Source organism: Apis laboriosa, unplaced genomic scaffold (genome assembly GCF_014066325.1).
Source record: "Apis laboriosa isolate Shangri-la unplaced genomic scaffold, ASM1406632v1 scaffold14_cov150, whole genome shotgun sequence".
NCBI classification, from domain to species: Eukaryota; Metazoa; Arthropoda; class Insecta; order Hymenoptera; family Apidae; genus Apis; species Apis laboriosa.
The window spans coordinates 2135222-2157515 of record NW_025221798.1 but is presented as its reverse complement, the minus strand read 5'-3'; the positions used below and the strand labels follow the sequence as shown (position 1 = coordinate 2157515).

Genomic DNA, 22294 nt, shown 5'->3' with positions numbered 1-22294 from the left:
TTCTTTCATGAAAATTTTAAAAAATTTTAAATTTACAATAAAAGAAATTCAAATAAAGAAAATAAACATAAAGTAAACTTACCAGATTCCCCTCTTGTGTTAGCATCAGGAACAGATGATCTTCTTCTATTACTCCAGATTCTTTCTTCCACTGATCCAGCACTGGCAGCACCACCACTTCCACCCCCAATGGAACCACAGCTCCTAACTCTGTCCAATTGTTCTCTTGAAAAGCTTTTAGGATTGAACAACAAATCTCCAGCACTTCTTCTCTTAGCTGCCATTGCTAAGGCATTAGCACTAGCACTAGCACCGACACTATCTCCAGAACAAGCCAAAAGGCTTAATTTCGTCCTAGAATCAGCAGCCATTAGCGCTGATTCAAAGCTGCCTCTCCAAGAGAACCTCTCATAATCACTAGCTTCTCGTTCCTCTCCCTCTTGTCCAGTGGAAGCTGCTGGATGACTATTAATCAACAGTAAAGGATCATGAGATTTTGATCTGGGTAACTGCAAATGCGTCGACGAAGGTGCATTAGTAGAATCTGAAGTGGAATCATCATCTTCAGTGGTAGAAGCTGAGGAAGGTGTTCTGTGATGTTGAGAATAACGTCTCCAACTAGTGGAGTGATGCTGCACACTTGGCCCACCTTCAGAGACTTCATGCATTAAAGCAACCAATCTACTACCTATATGATGCATCACTTTAGCTATCAATGGTGGACTACTATGCGGTGTCGAATTGGCATCAGAACTAACTCCATCACCTGCCATCTTTGTGAAACTCTGAACTAATTTCTGATACACAAACGCAGTATCTCTGCCTAAACAGGGTGGCTGAATTCCAGGAGTTGGCACAGTTTTATCTTCTCTCTCTTTGTCTAATAGATTGTCACCCGACGTCGTGTCAAATTTGCTGATAATTTGTTGACAACTCTGCGAGATCTGTTCCTGTAAAGCTGATCTGCGACCACCTGCTGCTCCTTCCAAGTCGGAACTAGTGTAATCAGAACTATCATATGAATCTGACCACGTGTCTTCAGAGCTAAGGTATTCGACTATTTCTCTTACTTGTTCGTCTCGAATTCCTGGTACTGTTTTCATTAATCTAGTCAATTCATTTTCAAAATATACCAGTTGAGGTGGCTTTGTACGGTTTTGTGAACACAATCTGGCTTTTGATGCATAGCCCGCTAATCTAGGGCTGGGTGCAGGTGAAGCTGCGCTTGAATTTGCATTAGTTGTGTTCTGATTCTGCCCATTCGAATTGGCCACCATGGTTTTGAAGAATTGTCTCATCTTGGACATCATCAAGTTCGTTTCCTCGTCACTGGACCAATTGTTGAAGCTATCCTTCCTCGAGAGAGAAGCGTTTGGCAAGTGAGGCAGCGCAGTGTGACTCAAATGATGATCTACCTTAACCACGTTTCCTTTCTCGATTCCAGAGGTACCTTCATTGGAAATTTGATTCGCATCTTGAACATTCTCACCAGTTTCGTTATTGGAACGATCTTTTCCACTCTCTTGGCTGATTTCGGAACCAGGTTGGCCATCCTCTGGTAATTTCTGATGTTGCAGAAGATCGTCACAACTACCTACAAATCCAGAATCTCTTGACTGCTGTTTCGACCTTTGATTGTAGTTCAAAGATTCTCCTGAACTCATTTGTACATTCCTGGAAGAATCGACAAGCGACGTTGAAGTTAAAGAAGCATTGACGGTACCGGATGGAGAGGAAGAAGAAGACAAAATACATTCTGGTTGAGGTGTTTTTGCTCGTTCAGAGTCCTCAGAATTAATAGCTTCTGCGTCATTTTCCATCACTACTTCTCCAACCAACACCATTTCTCTGTTAGGCTCAGGAGTTTTATTCCTATCGTCAGGAACACGTGGACTCTGCGTGCCTAGATTTCTAGGCTTCTTCTTCTTCCGTTTCACAGTGTCAAATTGTCCATCCGTTCCAAAGGCCGCGGTTTGTCCATCATCTGCTCCATCAGTCTCCGTGGACGAGCCTTCTGATTGCGTCTCTTGCGCATCCTGATTCAAGCTCAAATCCTGAAGAGAGTTCTGCGAGCTCAAGTTCTGCGAACTTTGAGTAAGAGCGAGTAAATTATCCAAGGAAGAACTGTGCGATCTACCGGTACCTCTCGCGCGAACCAGCTTCTTCCTTCTCTGTGCCTCTGGACTGGGTCTTCCTTCAGAATCACTTCCTACGGAACCATCCGAATCTCTCCTGTCTTGATCGAACCCTAGAAATTCCGACAAAAAGTATTTTTCCAATCTGGATGAATTCAAAAATCCCTCTCCAGAATTCGACCTCTCCTGACTCTGTCCATTTCCTGGAGCCTCGTCCTGTCCAAGTGACTCCAAACCCTCCGAATAAATGGACGAAGTCTCTGAAAGACTGTCCACCTCGCGTGAACCCATGCTTGAATTATTTCCATCACCACCAAGGCCAAAGAAGAAGTACTTCTCCAGTTCAGAGGCCGACGGAGGTCTCTGCTTCTTGGATGGACTGCCAGCGGCCAAACTGGGCTCAGCTTCGCTCTCCTCGCAAGATTCCTCCACGATGGTGTGCAAAGTGAAGTCGATAGCCTGCCTATGATAGCCACGAAGTTCCTCTTCCCTATCCCCAAGATTATTGGCTTCATCCTCAGAGCTTTCCTCGGTGGCCGTCGTAGCTCCAGGCTCATCCTCGTCGTGAGAAACCTCTTCCACCCATGAATCATCGTCAGCCAGGCCTTCCTCCAAGATCACCACCCCACCGCCAGCAGAATTTTCATCGCTGGACTGCGACGAGACACGTGTCCTTGTGCCTTCACGATGCTCATTACCAACCAAACGCTCTTTGCCAACGTTTTCCTCGTTGCTCTCCACTTTGTTACCAATTTTCGCCGAATTTTTCACCGAAACATCGTCGCTTTCACTAGCACTACCAACACTCAGCCCGCTGTCTACCTCCGTTTCCGAATGATTCGCAGTCACACTGGCCAAACGCTTCACCATCAACGGTTTCCTCGGTCCCTGGCCATTCTTGCGATGCGGTTGCTCCGAGACGGCCTCCAATGCCAGCTGGAAATAGCCAGCCAGGCCCTGGCTAGCCTGGTGCACTTCATCCGGCTGCAACAAGGTTGTCGTATCCGAGGTGATCACGCTCACCGGCTGGTACGATGCTTCCTGGGTGATCATCACGAGGCTTCTGTACTTGTTGCTGTTGTTGGCCGTCGTTGGCGAGTATTGGTGAACAAAACTGTTGTCTCTGATGTTAGAATCCTTGGTCGACGCAGCAGCGGGGAATCCATTCTCCTTTCCAATGGACGGGCGTCGCTCGACTGAGAGAAACCGTGTCGAAACCCCTTCTATCCCCTCTTCCACGCCGCTACTACCACCACCACTACCACCACCTTCACCACCTCCACCTCCCACTTCTCCTACTACCTGACCAGAGGCAGAACACTCGCCTCTCACCGTGCTGTCATGCGCATTATCCGCTTTACCTGCGCTCAACGTTTCTTGTATCTTGTCCACCGTTGTTTCGATCTTGCCCACGTTCGAGTCTGATTTTGACTCTGTGTCGTCGTCTCCTGTCGCGCCATCTTTGGATGCAGTTCGGCTCGATCGATCATCCTCCGTGGCGATTGGTAATGAATCGATCTCGGTCACGGTATCGATAACCTCCAAAGGTTGCTCAACGATTGTTCCCTCGACTTGCGATAATAATTGCTCCCTCCATCTCGCGCTGTTCGATGCCGCGATGCCGGATTCCTCGTAATTGGCATTCTTGTTGTTGCTTTGTTGTTGATTCAGCCACGATGTCCTTTCTTCGTTACTTTTGTTCAATCGTGACAGTAAATCGTTGTTTTCGAAAAAGATGGCGTTTGACGATGTAACCTCGTACTCGTGAAGCTCGTCGCTGCTTATCTCGCTGCCTGTCGTGTTCGTTTCGTTGCTGGTGAAACTCTCGCATCCTAAAGAATTTTCCGTTATATTTAAATTTGAATCAGTTGGTGCGCACGAATGATTATCATTGATTATTTTAGAATTACCGATTATTGTTTCAAAATGATTGTTATTATCTTCGGAATTAATGTGATTTTCGATTCTTGAGGCGTGAAACTTCGGACTCTCCTCGTTGTCGTTCACGATTTCCTGTGCGGAGACCTCCAACGAGTCTGGAATTATGTTAGAGTCCCAGGTATCGGTGGATGACAATTGCGTTTGATTATCCAAATTATTTTCATTATTAGATTCTGTTTCATCTTGTAAGGGAACCTCGACGATTTTTAGGTTATTTTCTTCCATAACTGTCTCTGCCCTTTCTACAACGCTCTCGGTAGAATTATCGAATATAACAGGTTCTATGCTGTCAGGATCCAAACTTTTTATAGATTTTAACTCGATCTGACTCTCTGAACAATCGTTGTCACTCGCTATGTACATTTCCTCGGGCATCTCTCGTTGCTGCAACGACAAAGAAATCCTCTTATCGCTTATTTCTAAATTATGCCTTCTACCTCGAGATCTACGTTTCTCATTAACATTCCCATCTCGTTCAGACGTATCTTTCATCTCCAAGCTGTCATCCTTGCGGTTGGATCTCGTTCTATCCTTCTCCGAATCTTCCCCATTCGCATTCTCAAAATTCGTGTCCTCGTTGAAGAATCTAACGTACTGGAGGACCACAGGTTCTTCGTCGGGAAGAGCCGTGACTCTCTTCAAAGTGATACCGTCCTCGGCAGCGGAATCAGAGTCTTCGTCCTCGTCTCCATTATCTTCAATGTCATTGTCGCTCGTGAGTGAATCGTCGTTCACAACGAACACCCTGGAGAACCTGTGGGACGAGGAATCGTCCTCCAAATCGCTACTGTCCGCCGAGGATCGGCCAGAAGAACTGCCAGAGTCCTCGTACATTCTTTGCCCCCTTCTGTTCTCAAAAGAGACGCTCACAGAATCTTGACAGCTCGTTTCCTCATCCTCTTTCGCTTCTTTCGTCTCGTCATCGCTTCCTCCCTTCTTCGACTCGTCCAATTTATCCTTATTTATCTGTACATCGGTGGATAATTGGTCAACAACTTTCAACTCGCTCGAAACATCCAGCAAAGCGGCCTCTTGCCTCGTTTCCACGGATTTCGTGTTCGCAGCATCGTCGCTCTCGTCTCGATTGATGCGCAGGTTGGTCATTCGTTGACGAAGCTCTTCGGTGGTCGGTATGGAGGATGGTTCGATGGTCGAGTACAACACTTGGTCGGGCGTGAAGGAACCTAGTGTAGCGGGGTCGAACACGTTGGTCAACCTTGGATCGAGTCTGGAACCGTGCAAGGGTTGGTTGAATCGTGGGTGCCAGGCGAACCAGGGTGCAGCTGGGTCGCCTCTCAACCTCAGTGTTCCTGGCTCTGAGTGGGCATCGCCGCTGCGACTTATCATGGAGGATGCGGCTGCTGCAAAGTCGCTGGTCCACAGGGATGCCGGGACTGGGACCGGATATGGGACTGGAACTGGAATTGGTACTGGTACTGGTAATACGTTTGCTCCTCGAGAACCTCCACAGGCCTGGAAAGGGGAATGATGAAAAGTTAGAATTGGTATTATTAGGTTTTTGAATTAATTGAACAAACAGTTTCAATTAATAGTAAAATAAGTATTTAAATACAGTTGAATTACATCATCTTAAATTATTATGGAAGATTTTTGTGAAGTTTCTTGATTTTTTATTTGTGAATATAAGATAAATGTGATAAATGTTTAAATATGGAAATATTTATAAAATTAGCAAGAGTATTTTAATATTATTGTCTTTTTATTAACAAACAGTTTCAATTAATAGTAAAGTAAATATTTAAATATAGAATAGATATTGAATTACATCATCTTAAATTATTATGGAAGATTTTTGTGAAATTTCTTGATTTTTTATTTATTTAAATAAGATAAATGTAATAAATGTTTAAATGCGGAAATATGAAATTTTCCGCATTTAAAGCAAGAGTATCTTAATATTGTTGTCTTTTTATTAACAATTAATTCAATTTAATTTTATTTTTATAAATTATAATATAATGTGTAATTGTATTTGATGATCATTTGCAAAAAAAATATTGAATTTTTACAATGACGATAAAAATTGTGTAACATATAGATACAGATTACAGCGTAATATTGATAAGAGATAGACAAGAAAATGCAAGAGAAATTTATAAAATTATTTCATATAAAATTTAAGAAATGATTTTTAATAATTTTTAAAAACTTCCATATTTCAATCTTTCCTAAATTTTAGACATCTGTAGTAGTATAAACATTTATTTATCACAATATTATCACACTGTCTTTCTATTTATTTTTTTTCCAAAGTAGTTTCATTTGCTATTTAAATTATATTTAAATTAAATTTCTTCCATCCAATTTTGATTAGATAATAATATTAATGATTCAACTTATTTGTTAAGACATGAAATCACATCCAAGACAATTTAAATATTTAAAAATTCAAGTAATTTAAAACAAAAAAAAAATTTTTGGACATCTATAGTCAAACATTCTGATATCCTCACATTCCAATTTTCCAAGACTCTCTAAAAAAAAAATTCAATCTAAAAATCTCTCATGCAATTTTGTTCACCTTAAAACGATGATAGAGATAATAAATATCGTCATCCACTATCCAAGCTACCTAAAAAATTCATTATCAGCTGAATCTTTAAATTATAATTTTTAATTAACAATTAATCTCTTAAACTCAACTCTTTTGACAAACAAAATTAAAAAAATGTCTCAAAAATTTACAAGATGATTTCTCAAACTAAAATAAACAATTTTGAATACTATAATTTTTACACTTTTAGCCAAACACTCTAATATCTTTAACAAAATATTTTTCAAATTTCTTAAAAAAAAAAAAATCTTCCATGTAAATTTAATCACCTTGCAACGACGAAATTGATAATAGATTCTTTCATCCAACATCCAAGCTTCCTAAAAAATGCATTGAATCAATTGAATCCGCGGACAGAATCTTTAATAACGTAATTTTCAATCAACAGTCACAAATTCAACCCACCTGACAGGCAGTGGACCCGCGTCCAGGACAACAGCTCCAATCCTGAGCCGCGCTCGTCGTCTCCGTGCCAACGTTGTTCGTGCTTATGGCAACCGGAACTCCGGCAGGCAGCGGCAGAGACCCACTCTCGAAATAATCCCAGTCGCAATCCTCCAACGACTGCGTACGGCTGCCTGCGCGCGGCAAACCGTTCAAAAACGAGGAACTCGAGCAACTGCTGTCAGCGTCGTCTTCTTCCCTTCCCGAGGACGAATCCGAGCTGATGAACACCAGCCGCCTGTAGTCGACCAGCGGCTGCTCCTGTTGACTTCCGGTAGGACTGTGCTGCCTTCCGTCCCGGCCAATCACGTGCAACGTTTGGAAACCTTGCAATTCCTCGGCACAACAGGTCCTCGCGTGTGATCGGCCTCTTCGTCTGGAACCTTTTTTCCAAAACGCGATGTTTCGCGCGTGATTAGAAGACAGTGATAAAATCGGGAGGAAAAATGAACAGATAAGGGAACTTTATCGACTGTTATTAGCGACAATTATCGCTATTGATTTCGATGTTATCAGAGTGATACGATTTGTGGATCGATGGAAAAGACTTTTTTGAAAAGTTGAGGGAAAATTCTTGATAAACTGGCTGTTTTTTTTTCAATGTATCGTATGATATAGCAGTACGATAGATTGAGATATCTTGCTTCGATCGTAATAAGAATCGTGCATGTTTATTATTATTTCATGGATGTAATTTTTTGTAACTAAAATTTGTAGAAATTTGATTTTTCACAAAAAGGAAATGCTTTAATATTTTAAAGTTAAAGGAAATTTTGTAAATTTCACAATATTAAATCTATTAAATTTAAAATATTTTTATTATCAAATTTGTTTTAATTATTAATATTATAAAGCAAAAAAATATTTATGATATAAATATGAAATAGATATAACGTATAGTAATTCTTTTTTTATTTGTTAATAGCTAGCTGGAGTATTGATCGTTCAAAATCAGTGGAAATAATGAATTCATTGAAAGTTCATTGGTTTTATCGCAAGGTGCATCGACAAATTACGATCTTAAGCAAATATTCCATAAAGATAATGAACGTGTTTATTCTTGACCGCTAATGAACCACTGGCGAATTTTGCTCGTTAACGATTAAAGTACCCAGGCACGATAAAATGACTCACAATAAATGGCTGCACTATTGTGTATATGGTGCAATAAAGAGGGATTAAAAGAGAGGGATAATTTACTATAGAAATTTTTCAAGTATCTTTCATTATAAATTTTTTCATTCTAATTATAATCATAATAAATTACTTCCGATTAATGTAATGTAATAATATTGTTTTTTAGGATTACTATTTATTTAGTATAATTTTTAATTAAATAAATGAAATAATTGTCATAATAAATAAAAATTGAAAAAATTGTCATAATAATAATAAAAGAAACCACTCTATTTCCTTAAATTTTAATAAAAGAATAGAACAATCCATAATTCCATCAAGATTCATTGAATGAATCGACTTTTGAATTTCTTAAACCAAAATCCACTAAAATCACTAAATCTTTATTCAAATTGTAATCATCAGAGTAAAATTTTGAGAATAATAGTGCATAAAATTGAACAAACGATGAAAATGGAATCGTAGAAACAATCAAAAGAGAATAGTCGAGAATCTGATCATGATCTGGTCTTAATTTGCAGTTTTACCGACCTAGCAAAATTCGGAGCGGAAAAAGATGGAATGCGGAGATAGAGGGAATTAATTGTAACATATAAACACATACGCCATTCTTTATTCGCCAAAAGTAGGCTGTTTTCAACATATTATTGCTATCTGTATGAGAATAAATTAATCTCGTCCAAATAGACTCTAATTGCATTTACTTCGTCGTTTCCTATCGTGTTTATTTATCGTTTTCAAAATTCAAAATGAAAGAAATTTTGAATCGTTATAAACGCTTGGACGATTTAGCAGAGGCAGAGTGCTAAATTTAGCGCGCGATTCGCGGAGAACACCTTAAACGGCCATTTACATTTCCACCAATGAGTTTCTCGTTCACTGTCACCTATTCCGACGTTTTCTTCGTTTAAAATTCAATATTGTAAGTAAATAAATATAAATTGTAAGTAACAAAGTGTAAATAAATTGTAAATAAGTAAATAGCAAAAGTAAATTGAATGAAAATATATTGAAAATTATTTAGTTATTTAATAGAAGTACTATAAAATAGTACTTCATTATTTTATTTTAATTTATAAAAAAAATTTAAACAACAATCAATAGATCAAATTATTTTCATTCAAAAATGACCAATCTTTTTTTTAACTTTTTTTTAACACTATTTTTTAATAATCGAATAATAGATTAAATTTGATCTGTATTAAATTCTCGTATTCGAATTTAATATATTCATTTTATGAAATAAGTTTTATTATTATTAAATAAATTATAATATTATATTTGGAATAATGCAAAAATGCAAGTTATAATTTATTTGCAAATTAAAATTTGTGATTCATTTAAAAATTCCTAAACATCAATTTCTAACCTCACAAAACGGAAACTAGACATATAGTGCCGAACAAAAGAAGCTTTAGAGAAACATGACACTGTAAAAGTCACGAGAGTATCGAATTCAATTCTGTATGAACCCTATACGGTGTCCAAAAAATTTCAAGAAACTATATTTATCGTATATAATGACTCAGTGTATGAACTTTACATGGTATCCAAAAAATTTTAAGAAATTATATTTATAATAAGTAGAATAACTCATATTTTTTTTATATATTTAAGTTTTTATAAATATATAAATATTCACAATTTATTAATNTATATATATATATATATATATATATATTATAAAATCTCTGAATTATTCAAAATATGATTAATTGTACAAAAGAATAATAAATTGTGAATGTTTATGCAAAACACAATTTTGTTGAAGACAACCAATGAAATTAAATAGAAATTTATCTTATTTTTCAAATAACATAATGCATACTATATTTTGAATATTTCATGCATTTAAATTTTTGCATAAATAAAGATTTTCTAATAATGAATATTCTATGCACATTATCTATTCTCTACACATTATTTCCAATTCTATTTCAAATTTTATTTATACATAAAATATTCAAAAAGACAGAATATTTTTCATTTTCAATACAAAAAATTCAGTATTTAATAAAGATTTTAAATTTCATATTCTTTTCAATATATCTATTATTTAATTATATAATACATTTATTATATAATTATTATATAATTATATTTTCCTTATCTTATCAAGTTAACAAGTCAAATTGCAAGTGATTTTTTTCATATATTTTAATTCATATTTTTGCTAACTTTTTAATATTAAAACTATTAATTATAATACATATCTGAATATATGTATTGTATAGAGATAATTAAAATCAAAATACCATTATAAAAAATAATTAGATTCATATAATTATTCTTCTATCTAAATAAAAATTAATACTAATTTTGCCAAGAGCATTTGTGTAATTTTAATAATTAGTTTTAAATATATGATAAAATAATATATAATGAATAAAAGAAATCATTTTAAAATCAATCAATTTGACTTAATTGAACTATTTTAATGTTAAAATAAATGAAATAAACTATTATATGTCTTTACACTAATTTTTATATATTATATATCTTATATTATTTTATATATGTATAATATAATATAATATATATAATATATATAATTATATATATTATATCTTATATATTATATATAATTATATATTCCTAACTAAATAGAAACTAATATTAATTTTGTTAAAAGCAATTACAAAGCAACAAATCTAGTCAATTTAATTTGATTTAACAATTCTAATATTAGAGTATTCTATTTTGAAAATATATATAATTTTCTATCTACTTACACTTGCAATAATATATTCAAATATATTATGAGTCACCCTATAAAGCACCAATACTCCCACTAATGCTCCTACCAAGTGTTCGCCAGCAACTGTCACTGTTTACAATTCCTCAATTCCCATCCTCAACATTTATAACTCACTATTCCAACTTCAAAAACACCTGCTGGGTCATACTTGCAACCAAGTTCACGAACCTTGATCAAATTGATGGAAAACTTGGCAAGGGCTTTATCCAGTGTATTGCAACGGAGACCGGTGCGTACTCAGGATCTTTCGTCATCGTCTCGAGGTAAACGACACACTGTCAAAGAAAGAGCAGTGGCGATTCGCGTGGGCTACCGCCAGAGAACTAAGAGCGTCTGAGGCACACCTGAATCCCAACAGCATCGGTCACTACCTTACTACAGCGCGGAACAACCTCCTATAGTGGCGTCGTTGTGTATATTGTGACGCGTATACTGGGTGATGCAAAAAATATAATGAAAAAATAGATTGTGATGTCCGTGAAAAAAGACGATAACAATAATATAGTTGTCGGTGAGGATTAATGAGAATTTAATCATGCCTAGCTTGACTAATAGATAATAGAGGATGGAGACAATTGTTTTGATTGAATTGTGTTTTTAATGGGATTGGAATTAGATTATAACAAATATATAGGATTACAGCAGTAAGTACACTGTGTACCATAATATTAATTAAAAATAAATGCAATTATTTTTTATTTTAAAATATAATATTAATTTTTCAGACAAGAATATATATGTTTTTAATTATAAAACAAGAAATATGAATCATTTTAATGGGATTAATTCATTTTTGGATTAAATGTTATATAGAAGATTAAACTTTTTAATGTTTAAATAAATAAGTTGTTTAATATAATAATATGGTAAATAAATAGAATTTTTTATTTTAGTAGGATTAGTTCTTTTTGAATTAAATGTTATAATATAAAAAGATTTTTTTGATTTATAAATAAAAGAAAAGATAATAATTTCATTCAAATTTAATTTTTAGTAAAATATGTGTAAATATGATTGAGCAATATAAACAACTAATCTTTTGTGAAAATAAAAATATAAAAAGAATAAAAAATTATTTTATTTACAGTTGAATAATATAAACAAATATCTATGGTAAGTAAAAGAAGAAAAAATTGTTTCAAGTGAATGTGATTTTTCTATATAATCAAAAATGGTTGTAGAAAATATAGAGTACTAATCTTTTTTAATTTTTTTTAGAATTTTAAATATTTGGATTACTATAGATTAATGTGAAGCTCACTATTGAAATGACAGCGATTATGCAGAATTTGCGACACCTTGTATAAACGTCGCAGGTGAGCGGACTATGGAGCGAAACAGAGAAGTTGTTATACTATTATTTCTATGCTGTTTTCCTGAGCACCGCTTCGCTTCGTCTCACCTGCTTGCTTACTTCTCCTGCGCTCAACCTTGCCTCTCAGGGTGTTAATATGTATGTATATTCGTAGAAAACCTTTATAGGATCGATTCTAAACGTCAAAACAAATACAAAAATTGATATACAAAAATATTGATTATTATTTATTTATTAAGTTATAAATAATTGAAGTTTAATTTGAATGAAGTGAGATGGAGATAGAGCAAGAAGTTAGCATGATAAAGATAGATTTATCTTATTCTAACTTAAACTTCAATTAATTATAAGTTAATAAATAAGATTCAATCTTCAAACAATATTTTTATATCAACTTTTGTGTTTGACTTATAGAATCGACTCTTCAAAAATATTTTATAAATATTAGCAACATGTATATATTATTATTTAAAAATCTTATGTTATGATATTTTTGTTTTTATTCATAAACTTTAATATGTAAATTTTTTAATCAGATTATTAATATATATTAATACTTCAAACTTTCTTTTTTGTATATCAAATTAAGTAATTTAGATACTAGGTAATTAATTATTTTTTTAAGAATTAAAAAAATAAAAAAGAACCAAATATTTATATCATATATTTAATCTTCAAATTATAAAATTGGATTAAAATAATTATTAATTTCTCTGCGTAACTGTAAAATTTTATTTTAGTCATATTATTAGAATTACAAAGGAAAAATTTGCGAATACCGTAACATAGGAAACAATTGAGACGCCTAAATTTCCTCCTATTTCTTGTACTGATATAAGCATTATTCAGGAGAGTAGCTAATTAATTAGAAGCGGATTATAAGTGGGCGTGTTGTTCTCACGTTTTCAGCAAAGATTTTCTGAACAAGTTTCATCCAACGATGTTGTTATGGAATTATAATTTTTTTTTAATTATACGAGCTCTCTTTGATCGAAAGATAGTAAGTTATTCTCTCTTCGCAATTCATTCACATATAAACGATTAAAAAAAAAAGAGAAAAACAAATGATTATCGATAATAATAATAATCACAACAATAATAAATAAATTTAAAATGTAATATCCACTTCGAATTCACACAACTTCTCGCTAACTGTTAATCTACATTTTCAAAACGAAACTACACACAAAAATCTAAAAACTACACACCAAAGATTTTCATTGTTTTAAAATCGATTTTTTTTTTATTTTCTTCAACAAAAACCGTTCATTTAAATTAAATAAAATTTCTTTGAAAAAAATCCCTTTATTTTGAACGTATCTATCCTATCCAAAGAATGTAGAGAAAAACGATAATCCCGGCGTAAAAAAGCAAAAAATACATGGACACGAAGCCGGTGATTAATAGTTGGCATATTCTTCTCACGTCCATGTTTGCAGGATGCTCGGGTCCCTCCAGATTGGATGGATATCTCACGCCGTGAAACATGCGATTTGCATTCAACTCGGATCCCCTGCTCGTGGCTTGTATCATGCGAAATGCACCGAGAACAACGGTATACGTGGATTTTATCCTCGAGCCTGCTGTATCGAATTTTTTACCAAATCGATCGAAATTGTATAAATTTTTACCGATCGATCGAGACTAAAGAAAAGGAAAAAGGTTTTTTTTTTAATCTCAATTATTAATTTTATACCAAATTAAATTTTTTTCTAAATTATTCAGACTTTTTGATAATTTTAACTTCACTTTTTATCTATCGATTTAAAATATTTTATTAATCGTTTAGCAATTTATTAATTGTTAAAAAATTTTTTAAAATATTAAAAATAATTTTTTTTTAATTTCAGTGAACGTCTATTATTTATTTTATTTAATTCTCAATATTTTAATTAAAATTCTCAATATTATCATCGATAAAAATATTTATCAATATTTATCAAATCACTTATCAATCTATTAATATCTATCATCCCTGATCGCGTGTTTTTATGCCCACTTATTACGTATTTTTCACACGTTCACTGATACGGGACTGTATATGCAATATTTTTCTTATCAAACACGATTTCGTGTTTGAAGTTTGATACGGAAACAATATCGCGCTCGCAACGTTGATAATACTATTCTGGAGTTCGCAGGTTTCACGAGAGGCATGGGCTGGTTTCATACGGGGCTAGTATGCCAATGGTTTCGATAATCGATGGACTTATCCAAGCATGTGTTACATACGCAAGCTGGAAGCTGTTTCTGGCAGGCATACCAGATAATGTAATTTTAATTACGAGAGATACTGTACTGTGTTAAATTCGATGATATTTCAAATAAGTATTGAAAATAATTTAAAATATTTTAAAATGAATTTACATTGAATTATATATATTAGAAATTATATTCCATGTATTATATTCTTAAAAATTATTTGAAATAATTGTTTCAAAGTGATTATTTTTATTTCTAATTCAACTGTTTTTGTTTAGGAAAAATGATATTGTCTTGAAACAAATTTTACTCAATACTCAAGTATTGTATTGTAGCGAAAAATATAAATTATTTACTATAAACAAACTCTATGATTATAAAGGAACGGATACAATAATCAGATACATATATTACATTAAATTTTAGAGGAGAAATCAAATAAGAGTTGAAAATTAGATATGTGTGATGTGTAATTTTAAAAATAATATAGTATTATAGAAGAGTAAATGATATTACTTCAAGATAAGTAACATTAAATAATTATTTATAATTTTAAACAGATTACCAATAAATTATTAATAAACATATCAAACAATATCGTTTCAGCGAACAAGAATATATCTATACTCAGGAGCAGAAGAATATAGCGCATATTACACGCAAATGTACACACAAAACGCATAAATGTATGAAGGCGGTCGCGAAAGCGAAATGTTACTCGCTCCTACGATAATTAGTAACTCTATTAGTTATGGCTGTGCCTTCTAACCAGCCTTAAAATACAAATGCGAACGAGCTTCCCGATCCAGTGTTCAGTTACACCTTATATCTCTACGCTTCGTTCCACTGATTAATATACACACCGTGGCAAATCGTACCTTATGATTCATGAAATCGATGAAAATTTGGCGGATGACATGCCGTATCCGATTTTTGATTTATATACCTGCGATTGTTCGTCAAACGCCGATGGCAATTGCGAGAAAACGCACAGTGTTGTTCTTAGAAACGGATACTCGATTATGGGGATTGAATTGTTTCATGGATCGTTTGCTTCGCCAAGATTTCATCGTTACTTTCGTTTGTTTCTTTGTTAACAAGCTTGATGTGCATCCTGGGATGCATTTAAATGGATAAGCAGTAAGATTGCTTTTATGCAATGTTATGGAGGTAATGAGGACTGGTGAAAATGATAATTTTTTGCTTTAATTTGGAAACAAGTGTAATTGGAATAATTTTATTTCAAGTAATTAGATATAGTGCAGAAAATTTAACGATCTATATAGTGGAATTTCTTGTTGATGTTTGTGAAAATGCTATGAATTTCTACATTGTTTTTCTAGAAATAATTATTATGAAATAATGTGTACGTATAAAATTCTATAGATTAATTATCAATCTTTGATATAGTAAATGATTTATAATGTAAATTATTGTTGAAACAATTAATTTAAACTTTATTATTTTTTAAAATTAAATTGAAATAATTAAATAAATAGGAATGATTGAAAGTTTATATTTACATACCTTGGGCGTCAAATTGTCTTCTTCTACGAAGCATGCTTCTTCCTTGAGAAGAAACAGGACCTGTTCTTCCATGATTATCATCGTGAGGATCATCTTCACCTGCACTTGTTGCGCTATCGCGTTGCACTACTTCATCACTTCCGATCGTTAATGGAACCGTGCCACTTCCGTTACCACCGAAAAATTTCACTTTCCTAGCCAGTTCTACGTATCCATGAAGACCAGTCTCACTTAATCTAATCGAAAAAAGTAAAAAAATAAATAAATGAATAAAAAATAAACTTATAATAAATAATAAAAAGATTAACAATAATAATCAAAAATAACAATAACAATAATAAATATATATAAATAAAAAGTTGAAAAAAGAAATAATAGAAGTAATGAAAATTCATAATATCCTTTAGATAAATATGAGTAATTATTTTTTATATCTATTTGTCTCATTTATCAGAGAAAAAAAGCATTTGTGCTTTTCATTACTAAATAATATTTTAAAAATTAAAATTATCTTAAATGTTATTCATTCTATAGTTAGCATACAGTATATATTTTATTGAGGATGAAAGTACAAAAAATATATTTCTTCCTATAATGAAATTTTAAAATTATAATTACATTTTCTCTTCAAGTGATATCATAAATATTAAATGGTAAATATTAAATATAAAAACTTTCTTTCAAAATAGATTACAAAATAGACTTCTATTAATCTTATTCTTACTTTTTTTTTAACACTTACAATCTAAGAATATTTTTTAAAACTTCCAAACTTTTAGTTTAAAATTTCCAAAATTCTTAATAACTACATTTCGTTACAGAAATTCTTCTCACAGATTCGATTTCTAACGCACGCACAGGCGGCTGAAACTTCCGCTATTACTTCCTAATGATCGATTATTCGAATTGATCATTCGAGGCACGTGTTCTGACGATGGTGAGCTAAGTTTCACGATTTAACCGTCGCGTGATTTAAATTGCACACACCTCACACTCTCGCTACCGCTACTCTCGTATCTAGTACTGCTATTCGATTCCCTTCTGGTCCTCGTGATCGCATCCCGTATTCTTTGGGATGCCGAGCACGAGTCGCCTGTTTTCCGTGGAAGTGCCGGGGTTGGCTCGCTCTCGCTCTCCCTTGGGCTGTATCTCGAGGATCTTGTGCTCAGTGGACTCGCTTCCGGAGATAAATGCTGAAAAGAAATTTAATATTTATTTTATCATCTTTTGAAAGATTAGAAAAAAGATTTGAAAAAATAATTGAATTGAATAGATTGAAATGTTTTTTATTTAAATAACTTTCTCTGCGTCGTTAAATAGTTTTATATCAATGATTTAAATTATTATTAAATAACTATATGTTTCAGCTACATTGTATAATTAGACGTAAATTGGTATCAGAAGGCTGATATGTAAATAGCAAATATATCTATTTTTTGAGTAGAACCGGTTTTACTTGAACTGAAAATTAACACGTTGCACATTTCCATGAAATAGTATAAACATGAGTTGAAAAATTATTTCAAATTAGAAGAAAAATATATATAGAGTTATTTATTAATTTTTGAAAATTATTTTATTATCTATCTTTTTTATTTTAGGAAAATTATTCATCTAAATATATTTATAAATATTGCTTGATTTAAATTAAATTTTTTAAAATATTTTTATTTATATGAAAAATGTTGATAAAAGTTTAGTGTTATAAAAAATAAATCTTTTTTCAGTAAATAAAATTAATAGATTAATATGTAAAACTAATTATTAGATCAATCAGATATTTTATATTTATTTTATATTTATCATTTAAATATTTGACAAAATTAAAATCTAATTTTAATAATTGATTAAATTATATATGTAATTTTATTTTAAAAATCGTAAAAGCTTCTTTTACGAGTGAATATTATAAGTGGCATAATTATTTCGTTTAATACAATAAATATGTCGTATACTAATTATAGAAACATATAATTTCATAAATGCATATTATTATCCCATTATTCTTTTCTTTAGATAATAGAAAGCATTACTCATCAGCAACAATACATCATGTTACAACATCAATGCTCAATGAGACTAACAGTGAGAATTGGGAAACTTACACTGGAACAGCGTTTATTGGGAGTGTCATCCGTGTCATCAGGATTAGAAAACTCCTCTTTTGAAAATTTCCTCCGTACCTAGATCAAAAACAATTGTAAAAATAAGAACAAATTCAACATTTGTACTAAAACCTATATAATTTATTAATTATACTCTTTTTAGAAACTTAATCAAAATTCAAATCATCATTCTTACAATTTGTTAACTGCACTTCAATAGTAAAATTCCATCAAATTACTAAATCTGTCCTTAGTAAAACCTCAACTTACCACTTGAAAATCGTCGGATCTCCTTCCATGTATTCCAATATCCTTTCTCTCAAACGTCCCAAACGCATTGCAATCAGGTTCAGAATTTTCTATCAAACTCTCACTAGTCTCCTTCATAGAGTCCTTATTCTTATCGTTCTCGAATACTTCTGCCTCCTCGACCATCGACTCTCCTTCTCTCCTCGCCTCCGTACATCCACGTATCTCCTCCTTATCTCCTTTCTTCACGCCCTCTTGCTCTTCCACCAGCTTCTTCTCGTCGTTGACGACCACGTCGAGCATCGTCTGTTCCTTGGCCTCCGCTTTCACTCTCTCATGCTGGCTCGCACATGGCCCTTCCTCGTCATTCCTCTTCCCATCCAGGCTCTCCTTGCTACCTTCTCTTGCCTTCGTCTTTCCTTGTTCGTGCACCGTCGATTTCGATTTCGACGTGGTCGAGACGCCCACGCGTTGTTCCTCCGTCCTCTCCTGCTTCTCTTCTTTACCAGTTTGCTTTCCTTTTGCAGCTAAGGCCAAGCTATTCGCATTTGAATTCAAACTATCCCTACCCACGTCCTCGCGGCTGTTGTCCCGCCGGAATAGTCGTATAACGTACTTGGAGTCCTCCTTCCCTATCGATTGGACGCTAGATCCACGAGTTTCCTCTTTCGTATCTTTTCTAATCGATTTGGACGAGCAACGGATATCGTCTTTGCTGTCCTGACGCTTCAATCGGTCCTCCTTGATACGGGGAGAGAGCAGTTTTGGGATCAAGCTAGGCAAACTTATATCCTCGCGGCTGCGACGCAGATCATCGGTACTTCCTCGATATCTGAAAAAAGTTTTGGTGATAATTAGTGAAAAGTATATCGTTTTTTAGATATAGAAGAATTTTTGTTAACAAGTAAATGGAAGATGTAAGTTTTTTTTCACTTCAAATTATCCTTTTGTGTACAAATTTAATTTGTCTCTTTACATTATTGTAGTGACATGATTATTAAAATTTAATAAGTATTATGGAAATAAAATTTAAAGTTTTCATAACACTTTGTATCAAACATTTCATATATATGTAGCTAATAATTTATACATGTAGTTAAACAAATAAGATTTATACAGTAGAATAAGTAATTTGTATATATTCTATATTTTTTTATTTTGATTCATTGTTTATATGTGGTAATTATTTGAATAAAATGATGCTTTAAAAATTCATGGTATCAGTTATATTTCATTATTTCTTTTAAACGTGAATTTTCAAAATTGATTTCTCATTTATTTATTTATTCTGATATAAAAGTTCCAAAAATAATAATAGGAAAGATAGCAAGAAAATTAAAATTTTAACTTAAGAAACAATTAAAAAATTATATATTTATACACAATAATTAGTAATTACTGAATAGATATATCTTTAATTCAATTCTTAGATTTTCAAATTTATGAATAAAAAATATTAAATTCTATTAGATTCTTGCATTCTTATTAATAAATTATTTTATCACATAATACAGAATTATTTTCTAAGTAAATTAAAAATAAATCAAATATGATTCTGTAATCTCTCACTAAAACAAAAATTCCTCAATTCTAAACTTAGAAAATATTACCTTTGAGGTATGAGAGAACGTTTAGGTGATTCTTGGGGGCTTCTAATATCCTCAAACTCCTTGGAACTTCTCTTAAATATCGGTATATTCGATTTTCTCTCCCCATGCTTAATCGTACCCGATTTTATCTCCGGTGAAATAAACTTGGACAATATCCTAGGTGGTTTTATCAAAGAAATCCTCGGCGTGCACTGCTCCTGGCTACCGGCCTCCTGCTCCTGCTCTTCGATTTTCGTTTTATTACCATTGGCCAACGAGGATCGCTCGTTTCTCTTCGTTTTTATGGCATCCAACGATGGCACTTCCTCTTCCTGTTTATTGGACGATTTCTCCCCTCGTTTCGGGTTCGTTCGTTCGTTCGTCTCGACTCGTGGCGTGAATTTCTCGTGAACAGAGATCGATTCGCTCTTCGTTATCGCATCTTTGCATGGATCCTCCTTCGTAGAATCATTACAGTCCTCGGTATGTAAGGTTGCCTCGTCGATAACTGGTTCCTTCGTATTATTCGATGTTTCGATGTCGGCCGATTTTACGATTTCGCTCTTGGTAATGATTTCTCGGTATTCTTGATGACGAGACGGCAAGCTCCGATACACTCGAAACTCGGCCGATTTCCTGGCCGCTGACCAGCGTGTGGGTGGACCTGTACGCGCATGCAAAGTGCGATCGATTATTTATCGTGTTTCTTTCGATGTTGAAGTGGAAGTCTTTTTTTGGTACATGTATATGTAATATTATTATTATTGCATGCAGATTATTCAACGTTTTACTTTCTCAAAGTAAAAATGAAATTTTTGTTGAGTTGAAATTTATTTTTACTTTTTTAATTAAATTTAATTATCCTTCTTCTCGAAAGATTCATAATAAGAAAACGTGCTATAATTATATAATTCTGTCATTATATAACTATTGTAATTATTATTTTATAATGTTTTCTGAGAATAGATATTATATTTAAACAAACGTTCAATACATTTTTAATGATAAGACAAAAAGATGATATCATAAATCAGAGATAATTGAATTAAATATTTCATAATATATATTTCTATTTGTGCGTTTAGAGTTTTTTAGTTATAAAATTTTTAAAAAATTCCCAATTATAACGTATACGTAATGTATAATTGAACAGAACGATAACAAACCATTAATAGTCCAAGCTCGTCTGATGCTATGCTTCAATAATTCTACGGGCGACGCTGCTTTTCCATTTATAGATCCTTTACATACCGAATTTTCGAAGGTCCATTTCTCGGTGACAACGTGCAATTCTCTAAAATAAATGAAAAAAAATTATAATAACAAATTTAATTTAAACAAGATTCAGAAAAAGATCGCTCAAAATTACGAACAACGACGAGGATCAATATTAGCAAGGGACAAAAAAATAACCTCTCAAAATGTAGAAATTTCAGAAGATCAGAAATTTGTTGTTTGCGCAAAAAAAAAAAAAAAAAAAATAGGAGAGAAGACGTATGTAACAACAAAGGATTAACTCACGCGATCTTGTAGCAAACGTTACAGATCCATTCGACTTCTTTGTTATCGGTGGGGCTCCTGACCTCGATACGGCACTGCCTACAAACTCTGTGCCTGCACCGCGTACACGGTGCACCGGTGTTGTAAAATCTACCAAACGGTGCACCGCATCTGGTGCATTTACGTCCTTGGTACGATAGTTCACCCGACGCCTTCAGAAGTCCCCTCCTCCGCAGATATTGCAGATCAGCCTTCAGTCTTCTGTAAAACAGTACAGTTTCCTTTGCACATTGCATCTTGGTTATACTATCGAATCGAATTGAGTTGGATGTTTCTTTTTTTTTTTAAGAGATTTTAATTTTTAAAAGCTTACAAAAAAATTAAATTATCGTATTAATGTAATCAAATTGGATTGTTATTATCATCGCTTTGTGAAAATTTCAAAAATTTTCGAATTTTTCGAGATCATCTCACTCGATCATCCATGATAATTAGACAACCCTGTGGGCGTTTCTCTACGCGCTGTCGATCGGCGAGTCGATTGTCAGATTATTCATTGACCGGTTAAATCGAAGTTATGACTATGCGCTTGCCAAGGTGTCGCGATCGTCAATACTATAGTACTCGCGCAAACGAACGCACGTGATGCGTTCCTCAACGGAAATCAACGACGACACTTTCGAAATAAATGTTTTAGAATAAAACTGTTGGAGAGTTTCGAGTAATTATAAGAGTGTTGACAACTTTGCATAATGGATAATTATGAATAAATTTTAATTTTAAATCGAGAGTAATTTTTCATTGATGGATATCGAAA

At 33.2% G+C, this 22294-nt stretch overlaps 1 protein-coding gene across 9 annotated transcripts in view; it reads right to left on the bottom strand.

Moving 5' to 3' along the window:
* LOC122710662 overlaps positions 1 to 22294 on the bottom strand; it is a 57437-nt gene that overhangs the window by 22011 nt on the left and 13132 nt on the right. For 5 of the 9 annotated variants that reach the window (XM_043928644.1, XM_043928641.1, XM_043928642.1 and 2 more), the window contains exons 2-12: positions 21499 to 21738; positions 21144 to 21271; positions 19999 to 20641; positions 18410 to 19220; positions 18140 to 18217; positions 17022 to 17227; positions 16035 to 16270; positions 7057 to 7478; positions 6921 to 6971; positions 6619 to 6669; positions 83 to 5549 (exon numbers count right to left, since the gene is read on the bottom strand). In XM_043928644.1, coding sequence (XP_043784579.1) covers positions 83 to 5549; positions 6619 to 6669; positions 6921 to 6971; positions 7057 to 7478; positions 16035 to 16270; positions 17022 to 17227; positions 18140 to 18217; positions 18410 to 19220; positions 19999 to 20641; positions 21144 to 21271; positions 21499 to 21738 — 8333 coding nt within the window. Of the gene's footprint in view, positions 1 to 82; positions 5550 to 6618; positions 6670 to 6920; positions 6972 to 7056; positions 7479 to 16034; positions 16271 to 17021; positions 17228 to 18139; positions 18218 to 18409; positions 19221 to 19998; positions 20642 to 21143; positions 21272 to 21498; positions 21739 to 21951; positions 21966 to 22294 lie in introns of those variants that run through there. The other 4 variants (XM_043928646.1, XM_043928647.1, XM_043928645.1 and 1 more) reach the window with 4 other exon arrangements.